We start from the raw sequence: 23,513 nt of genomic DNA, 5'->3' as shown, positions 1-23,513 counted from the left end.
AGTACAAGAAGCTCTTCCCCTATCACCACTCTTTGAATTAATTCACAGCTTATTCATAATATTAATATTATGATATTAATATTAAAAGTACATACTCTGTCTACAATTTCTTTTCTTTCTCCCTCAGTTACCAAAGGAACTATATCTGACCTGCTTCCACCTTTTTAATAAATCAACCAACAAATAGCCTTGACATGAGGTGAAAAACAGCTGCTGATGGGTGACAGCCTATGAAGTAGTCTTAATATTATCTAGTATTGGGGCTAGCGGTGAGGCGCAGCGGGTTAACGCCCTGGCCTGAAGCGCCAGAATCCCATAGGGCTCTCGTTCTAGTCCCCGCTGTTCCTCTTCCGATCCAGCTCTCTGCTATGGCCTGGGATAGCAATAGAAGATGGCCCAAGTCCTTGGGCCCCTGCACCCACGTGGGAGACCTGGAAGAAGCTCCTGGCTCCTGGCATCAGATTGGCTCAGCTCCCGCCGTTGCGGCCATCTGGGGAGTGAGCCAGCAGATGGAAGACCTCTCCCTCTCTGTCTCTACTTCTCTCTGTAATTAACGCTGTCTTTCAAATAAATAAAATAAATCTTTAAGAAAATATATTATCTAGCATTATCATGTTGTTATATTTTATGTTGTTATATTATTAGGAATACTTCATAGAATTATTGGAGAATAAATGACAAAGTAATATGAAAGTTATCACAATACCTGATATATTATAAACATTCAATAAATGTTAGCTAACAGTGTTATACCACTGATTAACAACATGATCTATACTTTGTTATTTTTCTATTACTGGTAACAGCTTTCTGTGAACATAAATTGGACAAATAACACCGTTCTGAGCAATGATATGCACATTTAAGACCAACAGTCAGAAAGCATCTTTGAAAGACAAGAGACTCATCAGACTGTCAACTTCATAAAAAACATGAACACATTAGGCTAAACAAAGTCATGTAATATATACCTGATTCCACACCTATATTACACAGACACAAATAATCAGCATCACATTAGAGTATATCAGAGGTTAAAAGCCCAGTTTCCAGAGCTACATAAACCTAAATTGAAATCCCACTTCTGCCACCTATTTTTGTTGACCTTCTCTCAAACCCTGGTATTATTTTCATACCAGAGTCATAAAAGGAATAAGATAAAGAATGAATATACTATAATATACTCTATAGGTGAAGTTTCAGGTATTAGTCTACTAGAGAATTTTACAAATTTTATAAAGACATTCCAAAGTTAACTACTTACAGAAATAACAATAGCTAATATTTGTATAGTTAAATCCAAACACTGTTCTAATGTTGATCAAGGGTTGTTTCGTCATAGCAATCCTATAAACAAGTTATTATTACCTTTACAGATAAGGACACTGTTTCATTTAAGATAATGTAAATGTTTCATTTAAGGGGTAATGTTTTAATTAAGGGGTAATGTTCATTAAGGGGTAATGTTTTAATTAAGGGGTAATGTTCATTTAAGGGTAAATGTTTCATTTAAGATCTCACAATGAGTGAGATGAAAAATCAAGATTCAAAATAAGTACTTTAATTCTAGAAGTATAATCTTAGTCAATATATCATTCTATTTACCCAAAAACAGCACAAGGCAAACATGGCACACAAAAGGAAAACGTGTGCCTTCAGGGAAGGAATCATTTGAGTGACAGCTTTAAATAGCTGTCATATATAAACACATAATCATAGTTCTTTTGACCGTTACAACACCCAGGACAACTAGGAAATATGAGTTTTATGTAATATTAATTTGAATGAAAACTAATGACCTAGAAGTTCAAGTTCTCAGCTCACCAATAATGTGCACAATCCTATTTTAGTGTTTTGCTATAACACATTTTATAAATGCACCTAATTTAAACGTGTTTATTTTTTCAAGATGTTGTAAGTCTTGAGAAAAAAATATCACCTGAAATGGCTCTTGAGTTCTCAGCTTGAGTACTCTATAAAGAACACAATAGTTCAAAAAGAAAAGAAACAATATAAAACTCTTTCTTTCAAACACTCATTTATTGTTTTAGGTCAAAGATGATTGATTCCTACATAGGTTAGAACAAGTTTTCAACTCTCTTAAACATTTTTTTCTTTGTTTCAATCATGTAAAATTAATTAATTACATCAAAGTGGTATTATTAATCCCTCAGGTTTCATATTGACTTCCTTAAATAAAACTTGCACTTTTTACTTCAAAATCTTTCGTCAGAATTTAGCATCATCTTCAATTTATGTTTTTCTTTCAGTACTGTGCTACACTCCCCACTCTGCTGACACATATCACTTCTTGTAAGTCTTGTCATGTTGAAGGACTTTCAAGAAACAATGAAGAAACAGTCCCTTATGTGTCTCTGTATGTCCCACCGGATCTAGTAGTTTCTTACAGCTGGAAGACATTCAGATGTTCATCAGCTACTGACAATAAAGATAAGCAATTAATAGGGTTTTTTTTCTCATTTTATTTGAAAGGGAGGGAGGGAGGGAGAAGAGAGGAGAGAGGAGAGAGGAGAGAGGAAAGGGGAGGGGAGGGGAAGGGAGGAAGAGAGAGATTTTTCCATCCACTGGTTCACTCCCCAAGGAGAGGGGAGAGGGGAAAAGAGGGGAGAAGAGGGCAGAAAGGGGAGAAGAGGGGAGAGGAGAGGGGAGGGGAGGGGAGGGGAGGGGAGGTGGGGAAGGGAGGGAAGGGGAGGTTCACTCCCCAAATGCCCATAACAGCCAGACCAAAACCAGGAGCCCAGATTCCATCCAGGTCTCCCACATGGGTGGCAGGGATTTAAGTACTTAAACTGTCATCTGCAAGCTCCCAAAATGCATATCAGCAGGAAGTTGGATCTGAAGTAGAGGGTAGCTAGGACACCAACCAGACACTCTGAGATGTGGACATTCCAAGAGGCAGCTTACCCTGTGCACCATGCCCACTCCATTATCAGATTAAAATATTTTCAACTTTTTATTATGAAAAATTTCAAATGTATAAAAAAGATGAACTAGTACAACAGCCAGCATATCTTCTACTTAAGATTCAGTAACCTCCAACTCTAATTAAAATCTGAGATCTTTTTTTATAAACACACTATTGACAAAATATAAACAATAATTGACATTCTACTACTTACTCAAAGCATATTCCTTAAAACACATTGGTAAAGAAGGTTACCTACTAAAAAAGCATTTTTTCTTCAGCAGCCTACCTCTAAAGAAAACAGGCTCTAAAATTATTCTAAAAACTGTAGTAGTTGTCACAACAGGATGTTCCATTTGGTTTAGACTTAATTCATAATTTTAAAAAGTTTGCTTACTGCATAGCTGAAAACAAGATAGTTCAATTAATAAAATCCATTGCATAATGTAAAGTCCTCCACTAACCTAGCCACTAGAAATGCTCTCTGAAATACAGATGGTTCTGTGATTTCTACTTTATGGACCCCTACTAACTGGCCACAGGTGACTGCCAAGCATCATACTTTCCATTTTTAACCTAATTTTTGGATAATATTCTTTGTTCAAAACAATTAAATGAAACTTTATTTACATTAATTTATAAATAGGTTTATTTTTTAAGACTGAAATGTAACAATAGGTACCCCTTAACATTATTAGAGATATTCAGTGATCATTTTTTATCTAAGCCAACTTGACTGGCAGATTCAGCTCTGCACAATGTCAATGTTTAAAACTTTTAATTACTAAAATTATTTATTAAAATTTAATTGCACATTTGTCCACATAATAATAGCAAGCCTAACCGAAGAACACTGACATTGGAAAACATAATGTAGATTTTATAATAAGTAAGGGACTGTGTTGAAGCCTACATGGACTTCATGAACAATTAAATTTCTACCATACAACCATTTTTAAATCAATCAATCTTCTCTATCTTCAAAGGTGGAAACAATCATTTATTTGAAGGTGTTATAAAGTTCCTTAACAAGTCAGGAAAAAAAACCAGGCCAATAAATACAACTTTTAAGACAAATTATCACCAAAGCTTCCTATTTAAAGAAGTTTACTATAAAAGTGGATATAAAAGTCATAATAAGTAAATGTGGGACATTAGAAGACAACTAATAAATGTTAAGTCAAATCAGTTTTGAAGAGTAGTTACCTGGCAATGTTGAATTTGTGTCAAGATAAATAGAAATATTTAATAATAAATAAATGCTTAAATCACCAGAGACCAGGCAATTATATATATAAACATATACACATATACATGTTATTTTTCTTTTAATTTTTAAATGTATTCATGAGAGGAACAGCTCCCGTCTGCTAGTTCACTCCCCTCAAATGCGTGCAATGGCCAGGGTTGGGCCAGGGTCAGACCTGAATCCAAGAACCAGGAACTCAATCCAGGTCTCCCTTGTGGGTTGCAGGGATCCAACTACTTGAGCCATAACACTTGCTGCTTCCGGGGGGTCTACACAGCCAAGGAGATGCAATCAGGAGCCATACGTGGGAATGACCCAGATATTCTGATATGGGACATAGGCAACTTAACCACTAGGCCAAACACCCGCCTCTAAAACATATTTTTTTAGACTGGCTGCTCTGAAAAGCCACCTTTGCACTGTTCCTGGACTGGCTCCCCGCAGCCACCTCCGCTGCTGCACACTGTGGCAGCTTTGTCTCCAGAGTGCCTGAACTCTCGCTTTCTCTTAAGTCAGCTACATCGGATCATGGGTGCCCCACCACGTCAGACATGGCCGTGGACACTAGCTCCAAGATCACCACCAAGGGCTTGAAGGAGAAGAAGGAAGTTGTGGAGGAGGTGGAGAATGGGAGACACGCTCCTGCCAATGGCAACGCTAATGAGGAAAATGGGGGGAGCAGGAGGGGAATAGGAGGTAGATGAAGATGAGGAAGGTGGAGAGGAGGTGGAGGAAGAGGGCGATGGTGAGGAAGAGGATGGAGATGAAGATGAGGAGGCCGAGGCAACTACAGGCAAACGGGCAGCTGACCATGATGAGGAGGACGATGTTGACACCAAGAAGCAGAGGACTGAGGAAGATGACTAGACGGCAAAAAAGGAAAAGTTAGGCCGGCGCTGCGGTTCAATAGGCTACTCCTCCGCCTGCAGTGCCGGCACCCTGGGTTCTATTCCCGGTTGGGGCACTGGATTCTGTCCCGGTCGCTCTTCTTCCTGTCCAGCTCTCTGCTGTGGCCCGGGAGTGCAGTGGAAGATGGCCCAAGTCCTTGGGTCCTGCACCCGCATGGGAGACCAGGAGGAAGCACCTGGCTCCTGGCTTCGGATCAGCGCAGCACGCCAGCCGTAACGGCCATTGGAGGGTGAACCAACGGCAAAGGAAGACCTTTCTCTCTGTGTCTCTCCCTCACTGTCCACTCTGCCTATCAAAAAATAATAAAATAAAATAAAATAAAAAAGGAAACGTTAAACTTTAAAAAAAAAAATCAAGGCCGCCGTAACCTATTCACCCTGCACTTCCCTTCTCAGAATCTAAACGTGGTCACCCCCGCAGCAGCGCCACCTCGTGGCGGCAGGTGCCCTCACCACCCAATCAAATCAAGTGAATTCTAACAGGGCAGGAAAGAAACAAAACTTTCAGGCCCGGCTTTTTTTCTTAAAAGTACTTTTAAAAGGAAAAGTTGCTTGTATTTTTATTATTTGCATTTTATATTTTTGTATATATTTTTAGGGGTCAGCCATTTTTAATGATCTCGGGATGACTAACCAGCCTTCAGATGAGCGTTCTCTGTCCTACTTCTGACTCTACTTGTGCTGTGACCATGTTCATTATAATCTCAAAGGAGAAAAAAAAAAAAAAAACCTTATAAAAAAGCCAAAAAGACAACAAAAAAAATCTTATTCCAAGCATTCCAGTAACTTTTTTTGTGTATGTACTTAGCAGTACTATAAGTAGATGGTTTGTATGAGATTGTTAAAAAGGCCAAAGATAAAAGGTTTCCTTTTTTCCTTTGTTTGTCTATGAAGTTGCTATTTGTTTTTTTCTTTTCTTTTTTTGGCTTGTTTGATGTATGTGTGAAACAATGCTGTCCAACAATAAACCAGAATTTTATTTTTCTAACAATAAGTAAATAAATACATATATTTTTTAAAAACCTCCAAAAATAAATTCCTTAGCTTGCTATAGGACAGCTTAAAGAAATGTGGAATTATTTTTCTACTTGGACTTAAGTAAACAGAAACTATTTATGTAGAGAAACTGTGAGACAGAAACTGTATTTATGTAGAGTTTTTATTACAAACTATTGTAACAAATTAGCAGCCTTGATAGTCATAATATTCCTATCTAACAGGTAAGGTGACAGTACTCTAATTTTTATTTAGAAAACATATTCATAAACATCTATATGTTTATGTATGTATATACATAAACAAGCATTTCTCATTTATTAATTTGGCTAAAAAAAATCCATCCTTGATGATTTGTTTAAACAAAATATAATCTAAAAATTAGAAAAGTAGGAACTGGCAATTTGGCACAGTGGGTTAACACATGGCTTGCACACCAGCATTCCATATTGGAATGCCAGTTCAAGCCCCAGCAGCTGTGCTTCTGATAAGGCTTCCAGCTAATGCACCTGGAAAGGCAGTTGAAGACAGTACAAACACACACTTGGGCCCCTGCCACCCATGTGTGAGACCAGGATGGGGTTCGAAGCTCCTAGCTTCCGTTTGGCCCAGACTTGACTATTGCAGTCATTTGGAGAATGAACTAGTGGGCTGGAAGGAATCTCTATATCTCTCCAAGACCACCTATCTTTCCCTCTCCGTTGTTCTGCCTTTAAAATAAATAAATCTTAAAAAAAAAAAAAATCAGAAAAGCCAATGAGATTCAATCAAGGACATTTTTCTCAAATACTTTTTTTTTAAGATTTATTTATTTATTTGAAAGGCAGAGTTACACAGAGAGAGAAGGAGAGGCAGAGAGAGAGGTCTTCCATTCACTGGTTCACACCCCAATTGGCCGTCAACAGCTGGAGCTGCACCAATCCGAGGCCAGGAGCCAGGAGCCTCTTCTGGTCTCCTACGTGGGTGCAGGGGCCCAAGGACTTGGGCCATCTTCTACTTCTTTCCCAGGCCACAGTAGAGAGCTAGATTGGAAGCGGAGGAGCTGGGACTCAAACCAGTGTCCATATGGGATGCCAGCACTGCAGGCGGCAGCTTTACCCGCTACACCACAGTGTCAGCCCCGCATCAAATACTCTAGAAAGATTTGCAGGGGTTGGCATTTGATTAAGTCATTGGTTAAGAAGTCCACATTGCTCTTGTACTACGCAAATTAACAGTGAAACTACTACTCAAGCAGTACTTTACACTTTGTGTATCTGTGTGGGTGCAAACTGTTGAAATCTTAGTATATATCACATTGACCTTCTGTATGCAAAGATAATTGAAAATGAATTTTGATGAAGAATGGGATGGGAGAGGGAGCGGGAGATGGGATGGTTGTGGGTGGGAGGGAGGTTATGGGGGGAAAAGCCATTATAATCCAAAAGTTGTACATTCAAAAATAAATAAGTCCACATTGCATTATTGGAAAGCCTGAATTGGAGTCATGGCTCTACTGTGCATTCCACTTTCCTGTTAATGTGAATCTTGGGAGGCAGCAGGTGTTGGTTCAAGTAGTTGGGTTCCTGTCACTCACAGGATGAACTGGAATTGAGTTTCAAGCTTCCAGCTTTGGCTTGGTCCAGTACTAGCTACTATAGGCATTTGGGGAATGAGCCAACAGACGAGATTTTTTTTTTCTCTCTCACTCTCAAATAACAAATAATAAAAATTAAAAACAAAAAGAAAGAACAAGAGAATATGTTTGAAAGGAGTATCTATGTTCAGATAAATATTTTAAGCCTAAGCATAAAACTCTGTAGAATGGCTGTCAGTTACAAAGGTGTAACAGAAGCACAGTAGTATGAACACTATCTGCAATTAGACATTTTAAAAGTTCAGGTGGGAGGGGAGCATGGAATATTACTCTTAATTTTCATAATTTAAATAGACCTTCCACCCAGAATGCCTAAGATAAAAGACTGAGTATGTAACAAGGTTGGTAGGGATGTAGACAAACTGTAACCGCTGGTAAAAGTAGACATTGGTACAACAGCTCCAGACAAACTGTTTAGCACAAACAAATCCATTAAAATTTAGCAATCCATATCTAAATGATCTGTCATATGATACATACTCCCATAAGAATGTTCATAACAGTACTTTATATATGAATAAAAAGAAAACTTGCTGTGCTCAACCACATAGATATTAAGGAGCCAAACACAAGAGTATACATCATATAATTCCATTTCAATACAGTTCATAAACAGGCCAAATAATTTTAAAGTGTTAAAGGACCAGGATAATGGTTACCACTGAAGAGAAGGGAGGTAGGAGTCAGGAGCAGAAAAGTACATCAGTTATTATTGAGGTTTTATTTCTTGATCAGAGTGCTAGTCATATAAGTATGTTCACTGAGAACATTCATCAAGTTGTACTCATAATTGGTGCATATGCCATGTTGTACCTAAGCTCTTAAAAATAAGTTTACAATTTGAAACAATAGACAACATAACTTTTGTTCTTTGCTTATTACCTGGAAATGTGTTTAGCATCCCTTCTGAGACTAAAAGAGATAAACATCATGACTGGTCCAATGGCACATATATAAAAACAAGAATAAAATTTAAGCGGACCAGCACTGTGGCACAGCAGTTCAAGCCACTGCTTGAGGCAACCACATCCCATTCAGGAGAGCTGGCTCACATCCCAGCTACTTCACTTTTGATACTGCTCTTTGCTAATGAGCCTGGGGTACTTGAGTCCCTGCCACCTTCATGAGAAACCAGGATGGAGTTCCTGGCTCTGGGCCTTGGTCTGGCCCAGTCCTAGATGTTGAGGCCATTTGGGAAATGAATCAATGGATAGAAGATATTTCTCTCTGTCACTCTGCCTTTCAAATGAATAAATTTCAACAACAACAACAACAAAAATAGAGTAAAAGGACCAAGAAATGCTGCTGAATGATACTTATAAAGGAAACTAAACAAATCCACATGTACATTAGTGGTGTATACCATTAGTACATAAACCTAAACGGTAGCACCAAATACCAATAAGCTATAAGTATCAATTACGCATTGATAAATTATAAATACATCGATTTCAACATGTTTACAAACTTTATAGTTAATAATTTATGCAAATAAATGTTTTTAAATCTTCATAGTATATACATGTATGTAAATATACAAAACTAGCCTGACAAAATAAATGCAAAAAAAAATTACTTGTTTTGAGGAATCTCAGCAACTTTTTATTTCATTTTCATAAGTTATTCACTACAAAGAGGTTGGTATGTGGCACAGTGAGCTAAGCTGCTGCCTGTACCACTGGTGTCCTATTTGGGAGTGCCAGTTCTCCCAGCTGCTCCACTTCCAATCCAGCTCCCTGGTAATGTATGTGCCTGAGAAGACAGCAGAAGATGGTCCAAGTGCTTGGGCCCCTGTCACCCACATGCGAGACCTGGATGGGTTCTAGGTTCCTGACTTCAGCCTGGGTCGGCCCTGGCAGTTGCAGCCATTCGGGAAGTGAACCAGCAGATGGAAGTTATATCTCCTCTGTATCTCTCTGCCTTTCAAATAAACAAATAACTAACTAAACAAATAAATAAGTCTCTTTAGGGGAAGTGGGTAAAAGAGGCTGGGAGGGTAGGAAAGATGCACTGAGTCATAATGCCCGTTTATGGGGAGAAAAAAGGTGACTAAGAATAATATCATTTTTCATTATTTTTCTTTTAGTTTCTCTAGATCAGCACTGCCTAAGAGAACTTTCTGTAATGATATAAAGTTCTAAATTTGCTTTGTCTATTATGACAGTACTAGTCACATGTGGGTTAGGAACACTTAAAATGTGACTAGTGCAACTAAGGAACTGAATTATATTTAGTTTTTTTTTTTAAAGATATATTTATTTGAAAGTCAGAGTTACATAGAGAGAGGAGAGGTAGACAGAGAGAGGTCTTCCTTCCAATGGTTCATTCCCCAGGTGGCCGCAATGGCCGGAGTTGTGCCAATCCGAAGCCAGGAAACAGGAGCTTCTTCCGGGTCTCCCACGCAGGTGCAGGGGCCCAAGGACTTGAGCCATCTTCCACTGCTTTCCCAGGCCATAGCAGAGAGCTGCATTGGAAGAGGAGCAGCCAAGACTAGAACCAGCGCCCATATGGGATATCGTCGGTGCTTCAGGTCAAGGCGTTAATCCGCTGCACCACAGGACCAGCCCCTGTATTTAGTTTTAATAATGGAAACAGATATGTCTAGTAGCTATCATAATGGATAGTATAGCTTTATATTATCTGTTTATATGATTCACTGTAAATAAAAACAAGGAACTGAAAAATAATATATTTTTGATTAAGGAAGAAATTAAAACCAGACTTCAATGTCAAGTTGGTTAGAGATAGCATATTCCTTAAGGTTTTAACCAGTGATAAAGACAGGATACTCAGTTCTGACGCCTTAGTTTGAAAGAGGCAAAAAAAATAAAATTTAAATAATGTTCCTGAGAGCACTGGTGTGTTCCAAAATTGTTTTCTTGCTTCAAATTAGTAAATTTGGGGAAAAAATGGAATGGGGCAAAGTTTCCTAAGAGAACCCAGTCCTGGCAGTCAACAGTTGAGAATGGGGCTCTATCATTTGTGTTCTATGAAGAGCAGCTGAAGCTCCAACACTCTCAGGGGATTGCAGCATACAAATTAGTGACATTAGATGCACTGAGAATTCCTTAGGTAAAGCACAACACACTATTATGTTTCCACATTTTTTTTAAACTTTTATTTAATGAATATAAATTTACAAAGTACAGCTTATGGATTACAATGGCTTACCCCCCCTCATAACTTCCCTCCCACCCGCAACCCTCCCCTTTCCCTCTCCCTCCCCGCTTCCATTCACATCAAGATTCATTTTCAATTCTCTTTATATACAGAAGATCAGTTTAGCATATATTAAGTAAAGATTTCAACAGTTTACACCCACATAGAAACACAAAGTGAAAAATACTGTTTGAGTACTAGTTATAGTATTAAATCACAATGTACAGCACATTAAGGACAGAGATCCTACATGAGGAGTAAGTGCACAGTGAATCCTGTTGTTGACTTAACAATTTCACACTCTTGTTTATGGCATCAGTAATCACCCTAGGCTCTTGTCATGAGTTGCCAAGGCTATGGAAGCCTTTTGAGTTCACCAACTCTGATCATATTTAGACAAGGTCATAGTCAAAGTGGAAGTTCTCTCCTCCCTTCAGAGAAAGGTACCTCCTTCTTTGATGAGCTCTTCTTTTCACTGGGATCTCATTCGCGGAGATCTTTCATTTAGGGTTTTTTTTTTTTTTTTTTTTTTTTTTTTTTTGCCAGAGTGTCTTGGCTTTCCATGCCTGTAATACTCTCATGGGCTTTTTAGCCAGATCCGCATGCCTTAAGGACTGATTCTGAGGCCAGAGTGCTGTTTAGGACATCTGCCATTCTATGGGTCTGCTGTGTATCTCGCTTCCCATGTTGGATCGTTCTCTCCCTTTTTTATTCTATCAGCTAGTATCTGCAGACACTAGTCTTGTTTATGTGCTCCCTTTGGCTCTTAGTCCTATCATTATGATCAATTGTGAACTGAAAAGTGATCCCTGTTAGGAATTTGGAAAGCATTATGGTGAGTGAAATAAGCCAGTCCCAAAGGGACAAATACCATATATTCTCCCTGATCGGTGACAACTAACTGAGCACCAAAAAGGAAACCTGTTAAAGTGAAATGAACACTAGGAGAAACGGTGACTTGATCAGCCCTTGCCCTGACTGTTGATGAACAACTTAATATGTCATCCCTCTTAGTATTATTTTTTGTTTGTTCTACTTAATACTTTTGGGTGAATACTGTAATCAATACACAGTTATTCTCAAGTGTTGAAACTTAACTGAAAATTGATCGCTGTTAAATATAAGAGTGGGAATAAGAGAGGGAAGAGATGCAATTCGGGACATGCTCAAGCTGACTTACCTCAAACGGTAGAGTTAGAAACATACCAGGGGATTCCAATTCAATCCCATCAAGGTGGCATGTACCAATGCCATCTCACTAGTCCCGTGATCAATTTCTGTTACCACATTCTTAATAAAAATGCATGATTTTATTTATCTGGCAGCCTTGTTTTCATCTTATATAATAAATTTTTTACCATTTTAAAAATATTTCTTTATATATTTTAACATCGAAGTTACAGAAAGACGGAGAGACAGAGAGAGAAAGAAAATCTTCCATCCACTGGTTCACTCCCCAGATGGCCACAATGTCCAGGGCTGAGCCAGGCCGAAGCCAAGAGCCAGAAGCCTTATGTGGGTTCCCACATGGTGACAGGGACCCAACACTTGGGCCATCCTCCACAGCTTTTCCCAGGCCATTGGCAGCGAGCTGGATTGGAAGTGGAGAAGCTTGGACATGAACTGGCCCCCAAATGAGAAGCCAGCATCACATTTTTTTCTTTGTTATCTGCTATGCCACAATGCTGGTCCTTATGATTAATTTTTAAAAGCATTATGCACTAGTATTAGAGTTCAGCCATTTCTGTAATGCCATTACAGTTTTTTAAGGAGTGGTTTTTCAAGAAACTACTTTATAGATGGGCAAGATCTTGGTGACTTGAAACAATCAAGAAAAAAGCTTATATGAATCAGCACTTAAGGTTCAGATCATCTTATCATCTCAATAAAGAATTCCAACCAAGTGGCAATAAAAACTAGATTTAACAGTTAGGTATAAACCCTATACCAGCAATTTATCATAAAACCAAGACTCCTATTTCATAAAAGTATAACCAAAACCAATTTGATCTTCAGTATAGCTGTCTGAGAAACAAATTGTTTGGAAATATCAAAAAATATATACTCACAATCATATGACTGTGATTGGGAAGTCTGCATAATAAATTCCGTACATCTTACAATCATGTATTTCACTTGTAGGGAAGTAAAAGTAATTTTGGAAACAGTAATTTTTGAAAGAACATATTTCTAAAAGATTTTAAACCTGAACATGATTCTTTAACAATTACAAGAGAAGCTAATAGTAAAATTTAACACAAATGATCCTCCATATTTCTTAGAACCATCTGTTGGTGTCATAACCAAAGAATGAAAAAATTACAAATCATTCAAACCACTCTTTACTAAATGAAGTTAGTTTCAAAATCAGTATGAAATAAATAACCTAAAACACACTACTGATTATTTTCTGCAATATATATGTCCCAGTGTTAAAACCCATCAGGTTTAACACAAAACAGCATAATAGTCTATTTTCTAAAGGCTATAGAGAAAGGAGAGAAAAAGAATGCAGTAAATATGACATATTTATGTTAAAAAAATAACTAGTTATTTTGTCAGTAATTTACTAATGAACCTAAAAGGAAATTTAAGGATCATGACAAATTTCATAGATATACATTTTGTTAAATATTTCTATCTAATATAATAAAATATTTACATCTGACATGTCTATTTTATTAAGTAAGTAAAATCAGATCGTCAAGATGTTACACTATGTCAGAGAGTGTATCTATTACTGGGATATTCAGGATATATTTAAAAGCATTTGTCTTTGTATGATTTCAGAAGAGGAATGAGAACTAAAGAGCCATTTAAGAATCCATTTACCTGGCCAGCGCCGCGGCTCACTAGGCTAGTCCTCCGCCTGTGGCGCCGGTACCCTGGGTTCTAGTCCCAGTTGGGGCGCTGGATTCTGTTCCAGCTGCTCCTCTTCCAGTCCAGCTCTCTGCCATGGCCCACCCAGGAAGGCAGTGCAGGATGGCCCAAGTGCTTGGGCCCTGCACCCGCATGGGAGACCAGGAGGAAGCACCTGGCTCCTGGCTTTGGATCGGCGCAGCACACCGGCCGCAAGCGGCCACTTGGGGGGTGAACCAATGGAAAAAAGGAAGACCTTTCTCTCTGTCTCTCTCTGTCTAACTCTGCCTGTCAAAAAAAATTAAAAAAAAAAAAAAATTCATTTACCAAAAAAAAAAAAAAGAATCCATTTACCAACTTTTTGCATGTCTTAACATAAACATGCATTCATGCACTTCATGATACTTAGGATGTGCTTTTGCTAACTAGATTCTGAATAACTTACCTGCTTTGTTGATTTCTTTGTGCCATTAAAAATCTTCCAAGCTAGCCCATTACCACCACTGGCAATGTGACGACCAACATCAAACTCTCTAGTGACAGGATTTCCCATCACAGCGCTAGTGACATCAGCTGTGACTTTTGTAACAGTACTCTTCAATTTATTAAGCATTGACTCCATGGCTGCAATAGTAGGTGGTTCCAGCTACCTAGAAACACAGAAAAATAGGGAGAACTGATCATTTTTATTTGTATAAACATTTATTCTTAATTTAATTTAAAAAGCTTAATACCCCCAAACAATGATCAAAACAATGCTATATAGAAAAGTTGCATGTTGGTTATGTCTTCAGAGAACCCAACATACTAGAGCACAAATTTAAGTCTAGTAATCCAACTGCTCCTTTTAACCTCAGTCCTTTCAGACAAGGAAGACATATTTGCACTTGACACTGACATGAACAAAGAGAATGAATGTCATTCAACTCCGTAACATTAATCCTTAAAGGTGATTTTAGGGTTTACAACCTCTGAGTAACACTTCACATTAAAAATAACGACATAAAAATCTAAAAGGAAATAATGTTATATACTGAACAATAGATTTGTGTTTATAGAAAGTTTCATTTACTATTAAAATAATAATTATTACACTATGAAATTATTTAAGAATATTTCCTGAGAGAAAAAGATTCCTGGCAAAGGTACAATAAAAGACACACAAGCAGAAGGTCACCTATTATTTTTAATAATTTTACATGTAAATAAATCAATCTTTAATAAAAAATGTTTACATGGGCCAGCACTGTGGCATTAGGGGTTAAGCTACCATCTGCAACACCAGCATCCCATATGGATCCCGCTTAGAGTTCTGGCTGCACCACTTCTGATCCCCCTCCCTGCTAATGCACCTGAGGAAGCAATGAAAGATGGCCCAAGCGCTTGGGCCCCTACACTCACATGGGAGACCTGGATGAAGCTCTTATTTTTTAAAAAATTTTTATTTTTTTAATTTTAATTTTTTGACAGGCAGAGTGGACAGTGAGAGAGAGACAGAGAGAAAGGTCTTCCTTTGCTGTTGGTTCACCCTCCAATGGCCGCTGCGGCCGGCGCACCTTGCTGATCCGAAGGCAGGAGTCAGGTACTTATCCTGGTCTCCCATGTGGGTGCAGGGCCCAAGCATTTGGGCCATCCTCTACTGCACTCCCAGGCCACAGCAGAGAGCTGGCCTGGAAGGGGGGCAACCGGGACAGAATCTGGCGCCCCAACTGGGACTAGAACCGGTGTGCCGGTGCCGCAAGGCGGAGGATTAGCCTATTGAGCCGCGGCGCCGGCTAGATGAAGCTCTTGGCTCCAGGCTTTGGCCTAGCCCAGCCCTGGTTGTTGTGGCCCTTTGGGGAGTGAATCAGCAAATGGAAGATCTCTCTCCCTCTCTCCCTCTCTAATTCTGACTTTCAAATAAATAAAATAAATCTTAAAAATAATATATACATATTTTGTTCTTAATAGTGTTATTAACAATCATTTATTGTTAATTAGTGATTGCTTAATAAACACAATGGTCAGTAACTATTAGTAATAATTAGTAATTGTTAGGTTTGACTTATTATTTGGTGAATTAAAACAGACTCTACTTGTGATGGTATTTGTTTTTTCAAGAAAGCTTTCTTTAAACTAGAGTTTCCTATCTACTGTTATATGAAGACTTCTCAGGGAATATATAGGAGAGGACAGGACAAAGAAAAGGAATGAGGGTAGAGTGGAGAGGAGAATTTAAGTTTAAAAGCAGTGGTTTCTAATCTGGAACCACAGAAAGAACTCAAAGTGTCGCTCCCCGTCTTCGTGGAGGAACGACACAGGACCCTGCACTGTTCTTTTGTCTGCTTGGCCCTCCCCAGGTTTGCTGCTGGTTCTTCCCGGGTTGGCTACCGACCCTTCCACCTCCGTGGAAGGGCGGTTCCCCCTGCCACTTTCCCCACTTCCGCGGGGGAGCGGCACACCGCCGGCCGGCTCTCTCGGGGGCTGCACAGGTGTTCCTCTTAGATGTTCCTCTTAGATGTTCCTCGTGCATGTTGTCTCTCTCCTCCTTTATAGTCCTCTTCCACCAATCCCAACTCTGCTACCCACACGCCGAGTACGCTGCTCTCCTCCAATCAGGAGTAGGTCCTACAGTTTATTGGTTGAACTGGAGGCAGCTGTGTAGAAGCTGTTTTTCCCTTCTCAGCGCCATATTGTGGGAGAGCAGATGCATAGAATAAGTCTTAATTCCAGTAACTTAGTCTAGTCCGAGTTGCTCCTCACATCAAAGAATTAAAATTAGGCTTTTCAGGCTCCACACTAGATTTGGTTATTTAATATATTAAGCAAATATACTACTGTAACATATTGATAAAAGTATTTTTTAAATTATTTGAAAATAACTGGTTTCCTTTCAAATCATACATATTTTAATTAGGAATTCAAGAATGTTATTCTCTAAGTTTTGGCCATGATGGATGAAAAAAAGTCTGAATTATTTTTTGCCTTAGGAAAATAAAAAATTGAAGAAAATATATTAAACAAATGTTTTCACATGTTAAGTATGCAGCAAGATCCTGGGAGGCCAGCGAGAAAGAAAACTAACAGGGTAAACCCTAGGCTTGTCCTAGCTTTCTGCCTAGAGGCCCATTCTAAGCCATGAGCAAAGAGCAGAACCCAAGGAGCCATCTAGCTGAGTTGAGAGGCTGAGAACATAAACCGGAATTCAAGGATGCCGAGGTTGCCAGACACCGAAAGACAGAATTTTGAAGTGAAGGAGGCCACGCTGAAAAAGAGCCTAGGAGTATCCTTCACATTTGGTTAAGTGCTAAGATGTACATAGCAGGCATGGACCCACTAGAGAGCTATGCACTGAACAGTTTCAGACTTCAGGTCTGCAAAACCACTCACTATCTCATCAGCCAGAGTATTCACTGATCACTAAGGCATTCAGCAGAAACTCTAGAAGGAGTGTGACTTAGTAGTAAACCATCCTTAGAGTAAGCTCATCTAAACCTGCTCTAACAAGGTGAAAACAATCCTCAAATGACCTAATTTATTGTAAACTGTTAACCTGCCTCCCAGAACAAAACTCAACATTCATGAAAGGAACACATACACAGGTACACATGCACACATATTAAATACCAAGCAATGTAACATTCAATGTTCAGCATGTAATCATCAAAAATGCCAAGGAGAAAATGTGACTTACAATAAAATACAAAAATCGGTCAATAAAAACAGACTTAAAATGACAGATTACAGGAGCAGGCATTGGACACAGCAGTTAGGTACACCTCTTGGGATACCCACATCCCCGTAGGAACATCTGGTTTGAGTCCCAGCTCCTCAACTTCCAATCCAGTTTCCTGCTCAAGCACACCCTAGCAGACAGATGATGGTTCAAGTACTTCTCTCTCTGCCACCACGTGGCAGACCAGAATAGAGTTCCAGGCTCCTGGCTTCAAAGCCTGGCCCAGCCCTAGCTGATGCAGACAGAATAGCTTTCTCTGTTTCTCTGTCTCTGTATTTCAAATAAAGTTAGACACAAATTTAAAACAATAGATTACAGAATTAGCACAGAACAACATTAAAATGCTAACAAAGGCCCAAGCTTTTAGAGGAAACTATGAACACTATGAAAGAAAATGGAACACAATAAAAGATCCAAATAAAAATTTGAGAAATTAAAAATAATATATACGTAATAAACTTAGCAAATATGAACAGAATACAGTATAGGGTGACAAAAGATTCGTGAAACCTGAAGACAGAGTAAAAGGTTGAAAAGATGAACACCGACTTAGTAGTATGTGGGGCAGTATCACAAGAGTAACAATACATACAGATCCCCAGAATGAGCCCAGACCTGGTCACTGTGGCCCTTGGGGAGTGAACCAGTGGATGAAAGAAGCTTCTCTGTCTGTCTCACCCTCTCTGTAACTCTGCCTTTCAAATAAATCTTCCCCTCCCTGCAAATTTTCTTTTTTAATTTCCCGACTTCACATCAGAGACTATGTATGGCAGAGAACAAATGAATGATTTCTTTAAAGTGTTAACAGAAACTGTCAGAATTTGGTAGGTGGGGAGAAAAAAATCTTTCAAAAATCAAAGTGAAATAAAGGTTTTTTCAGAAAAACAAAATCTGAGAGAATGTGTTACCAACAGACAATCACTTCAAGAAATATTAAAGACAGTTCTTTTTTTAAAAAAAGACTTACTTATTTATTTGAAAGGCAGACTTACAAAGAGAGGAAAGACAAGAGTTCTTTCATCCACTGGTTCACTCCCCAAATGGCTGCAATGGCCACGGTTGGGCCAGGCTAAAGCCAGGAGCCTGGAACTCCAATCAGATCTCCCATAGGAGTGGCAGGGATCCAAGCACTTGGGCCATCTTCTGCTGCTTTCTCAGGGGCATTAGCATAGAGCTGGATTGGAAATGGAGCAGCCAGGACTTGAACCAGCACCCATATGGGATGCTGGCATTGCAGGCAGTGGATTAATCCACCGCACCACAACATTGGTCCCAAAGTTCTTCAAGCAGAAAGAAAAGGGTGGAAACTTGGATCTAGAAAGAAACAAAGGCTCTTGGAAAGAAAACTTACACGGATATATAAGAGGATTTCTCATAATATTTTTAAGACAGCTGGCAGGGTTGGCATTGTGGCACAGAGGGTTAACTGCCACTTGCAATGCTGGCACTTGATATCGGAGTGCCAGTTGCAGCTGATCTGCTTCCAATCCAGCTCCCTGCTAAGGTGCCAGGGAAGGCAGTGAAAGATGGCCCAAATGCTTGGGTCCCTGCACCCCAAGTGGAAGAATGGGATGGAGTTCCAGGCTCCTGGCTTCTGCTTGGCCCAGACCTGGCTGATGTAAACATATGGGGAGTGAACCAGTGGATGGAATATGTCTCTCTTCCTGTCTGGCACTCTGTGTTTTAAATAAATAAATAAACATTTTTAAATATTAAAAGATAGCTGATTGGGGCCAGCGCTGTAGCACAGCAGGTTAATGCCCTGGCCTGAAGCACCAGCATCCCACATGGGCGCTGGTTCTAGTCCCGGCTGCTCCTCTTCCGATCCAGCTCTCTGCTATGGCCTGGGATAGCAGTAGAAGATGGCCCAAGACCTTGGGCCCCTGCACCTGTGTGGGAGACCCGGAGGAAGCTCCTGGCTCCTGGCTTTGGATCGGCACAGCTCCAGCCATTGCGGCCATCTGGGTAGTGAACCAGTGGATCGAAGACCTCTCTCTCTGCCTCTGCCTCTCTGTAATTCTGCCTTTCAAATAAATAAACAAACCTTTAAAAAATAAAATATAGCTGATCATTTAAAGAAAAAGTATAGAAAAATATCTGTTTACAATACAGAAGAAACATGACAAAACAAAGGATAGTGGGAAATGGAAGTATATTTCTTAAAGATTCTGACATTATATGTGATGTAGTATAACAATAGTTGAAGGCACACTGTGGTAAGTTAAAGATACACATTGTAAACTCCAGAATAATAATTAAAATAATAAAAAGCTATCACTAATAAGCCAATAGTAGGGATAAAATAAGAATCATAAAATAAGCTAATACAAAAAGAAACAGAAACAAATAACAAATATGGTAAATAGAAAATCAATAGTAAGATGGCTGACATATCCATTCATATCAATAATTACATGATGTGTAAGCAGAGATTTTCAAACTGGATAAAAAAGCAAGACCTAACTATATGCTGCTTACAAAAAACCTCACTTAAAAAATACGAAGACACAAGTATAAGAATATGAAAATATTCCAAGATGGAATAACTGTATTAATAACAAGAAACTGTCAACCTGATAAGTGGTTTCTTCAAATATTTACATCTAATCCCACATTTAAAGATGTTGATCACTTTTCTCCCTAAATTTGGAAAAGAATATCCATTTTTACCACTTCTGTTCAATATTCCATTAGACTTCCAGGTCAAAAAATACAGCAGGAAAACAAAACAAAACATAAGTTTTAGAGATTGGGTCCAGTGTTGTGGTGCAATGGGTTAAGCCTCTGCCTGCAATGCCAGCATCCCATATGGGCACCAGTTTGAGTTCTGGTGCTGTACTTCAAATCCAGTTCCCTGCTAATGTGCCTGGGAAGGCAGCAGCAGATGGCCCAAGTGCTTGGGTCCCTGCCCAAGACACAGAAAAAGCTCCTGGTTCCTGGCTTCAGTCAGGCACAGCCCCTGCCATTGCAAGCCAGATGGGGAGTGAAAAATAGATGGAAGATCTCTCTCTTTCTCTATCTCTCCTTCTCTTTCTATAAATCTTTTTTTCCTAAATTTACTCAGATTAAGAAAGAAGTAACATCCTTTTCTCCCAATTAACATGATTTTATATATATATATATATATATAGAACATCAGAAGGAATCTACAAAAAAGTAGCAAGAGTTTAGCAAGATGGCAGAATAAAAGAGCAATTAATTTTATCTTTTAAAAGATTTTATTTTTGTATTTATTTGAAAGGCAGTTACAGGGAGGCAATGGCAGAGAGAAAGAGAAAAGGAGAGGGGGAGGAAGAGAGAGAGAGGTCTTCCATCCACTGGTTCACTCCCCAAATGGCTGCAATGGCTGGAGTTGGGCCAATCTGACTCCAGGAGTTTCTTCTGGGTATCCCACGCAGGTGCAAGGGCCCTTCTGGCTATAGCAGAAAGCTGGATTGGAAGTGAAGCAGACAGGATGCAAACTGCCACCCATATAGGATGTCAGCATTACAGGCGGCAGCTTTACCCTCTACACCACAGTGCCGGCCCAATAGCAATTTATTTCTTAAAAGACTGCATTTCTATATACTATATACATGTGCAACTGAAGATTGAAATTTTAAAAATCCTCAAGGAAACAACAGGTATCTGGCATAGTGGTTAAGCCCACATCCCATTTTGGAGTGCCTGGGCCTGAATCCCAGCTCCACTTAAAATTCCAGCTTCCTGGCCAGCGTCACAGCTCACTTGGCTAATCCTCCGCCTGCGGCACTGGTACCCTGGATTCTGTCCCAGTTGCTCCTCTTCCAGTCCAGCTCTCTGCTGTGGCCCAGAAAGGCATTGGAGGATGGCCCAAGTGCTTGGGGCCTGCACCCACATGGGAGACCAGGAGGAAGCACCTGGCTCCTGGCTTCAGATTGGCGCAGCATGCCGGCTGTAGCGGCCATTTGGGGGGTGAAACAACAGAAGGAAGACCTTTCTCTCTATCTCTCTCTCTCACTGTCTAACTCTGCCTGTCAAAAAAACAAACAAAAAAAAAACAAAAAACAAACAAACAAACAAAAAAAAACAGCTTCATGCTAAGCACTCTAGGAGGCAGAGAGTGATGGCTCAAATAGTTAGGAGACCCAGATTGAGCTCTAGAATCCTGGCTTCAGCTTGGCCCACCCTGGCTGTTGAAGGCATTTAGGAAGTCAATCTGAGACTGGAAGATCTCTCTCTCTCTTCTTTCTTTCTCTCTCTCCCTCTCAAACAAATAAAAATGAAATTTTAAAAATATATTTTTTAAAGTCCATAGACATTTTGACATGAAATGGCTATGGATAAATTTAATAAGATATGCAAGACCAATATAATGAAAAAAAATTGCTGAGAGAAAGTGAAAAAACCTAAATAGATGGAAAGAAAAACTGTGATCATAATTAGAAAACTTAGTGTTGTTAAGACATCAATTCTCCCCATCAACCTACAGATTCAATGCAATTCAATCAAATCCCATCAGGCATCTGTGGAAACTGACAAATACATTCTTACAATACTACCCTGAGAACACATCCATAGGCTTCATTAGATTGTCAAAGGGATCCTTGGCACAAAATAGGTTGAAAAACCCTTTCACACTACAAATCTTCCACTTCCATGTGTACTCTTTCCTAAAACTGATTTGCTTGAGAACAAGTCTACACTCTGAAGATTCCCCTTAATCATCTCTTCCTTCACAATTTTTCCCCAAGTGACTAAAAACAGCATTTCTTTCAGTCATCTCAGACTTCCATAGAGCATTTCCCCGAGTCTAAAAAGCCTTGCAGGGAAAAGGGCATGCAATTTGCCAACACATTAATTCTGAGAGAACATACCTTAAGAATAAAGCAAGATATTGGTAAGAAGAACAAAGGTGACTGTGCTTTATTTCTTCCAAGAAGATGTTAACAAATGTATCAGAACATGTTTATTTCAATTGATAAACACGAACTCCAAGGTTTTGATGAAGAACAATGACAATATACAACAACCTAGAAACTTGCAACAATATTTAAAAAAAAAAAAGATTTATTTATTTATTTGAGAGGCAGAGTTCCGAGAGAGAGAAGGAGAGACAGAGAGAGATGTCTTCCATCCACTGGTTCACTCCCCAAATGGCCACAAATGGCTGGGGCTGGGCCAATCTGAAGCAAGGAACCAGAAGCCTCTCCTGGATTTCCCATGTTGGTGAAGGGGCCCAAGCACATGGACCATCTTCTGCTGCTACCCCAGGCCATTAGCAGAAAGCTGGATTGGAAAAGGAGCAGCCCAAACACATACTGGCGCCCATAAGGGATGCTGGCACCGCAGGTGGAGGCTTAACCCACTACACCCCAGCACCAGCCACAATATTTAAACTCTTAACAACAACAAAAAACTTAAAGATGCCCTTAACTTGAAAACTCACAAAGGGGTACACAGTTCTTCAAAAATATTTGAAAATCACTGGACTAAGGCAGCACTTATTTGTATCCAGTTTTCTGTTAACTGTATTTATTTAAATATAATCTATTTTTTTCTATTAAAGATTTGAACTGTCTATAAACAGGAATGCTCACTTTCCCTTTTAAATTTAATGTGGCATTTTTATAAGCAGTTACAAAATGTTGCTACAGGAATTATGAAAACATTTATTTGCTATGCCAAGTTCTTCGTGAACATCTGCTGCTGATATTGATGGGAAGGTAAAGTGATATAGAATCTTCTTTGAAACTTATTTATCCATTTCTTTAACTTTGCCTGCATAGCTACATATTACATGCTTCGCACCATGTTACATCCTGGGAATGCTAAGGACTGAGTCCAGCAGCAACAGATCCAGACCTGCAGAGCTGTAACAATTAACAAGAGGCATAAATGTTCCATGCTACAGGAACATAAAAATGAGCTCAAAAATAAAGTGATTTTCAGGCAGGAACAAAAGGGAAGGAATATTCAAAAAGAGGGAATATCAAGTACCAAGATATGAGGGGAGGAAGATTATGGTAAGATCTGAAAATAAGAATACAGAATGAAAACAAAGAACTGATATTCAAACCTGAGATACCTATCCATCATGTAAACAG

General features: G+C 39.2%; 1 protein-coding gene and 1 pseudogene across 4 annotated transcripts in view; one reads left to right on the top strand and one right to left on the bottom strand.

Annotated features, from left to right (window-relative positions):
• SCYL2 (SCY1 like pseudokinase 2) overlaps window positions 1-23,513 on the bottom strand; it is a 67,695-nt gene that overhangs the window by 36,289 nt on the left and 7,893 nt on the right. For all 4 annotated transcript variants that reach the window (XM_051846573.2, XM_051846576.2, XM_051846575.2 and 1 more), the window contains exon 2: window positions 14,179-14,383. In XM_051846573.2, coding sequence (XP_051702533.1) covers window positions 14,179-14,355 — 177 coding nt within the window. In that variant the 5' untranslated portion in view covers window positions 14,356-14,383. The remainder of the gene's footprint in view (window positions 1-14,178; window positions 14,384-23,513) is intronic.
• LOC138844416 (prothymosin alpha-like) lies at window positions 113-5,058 on the top strand (annotated as a pseudogene).

This window comes from Oryctolagus cuniculus, chromosome 11 (assembly GCF_964237555.1).
Source record: "Oryctolagus cuniculus chromosome 11, mOryCun1.1, whole genome shotgun sequence".
Taxonomy (NCBI): Eukaryota; Metazoa; Chordata; class Mammalia; order Lagomorpha; family Leporidae; genus Oryctolagus; species Oryctolagus cuniculus.
The sequence above is the reverse complement of the archived record's forward strand: the minus strand, read 5'-3'. Positions and strand labels throughout refer to the sequence as shown.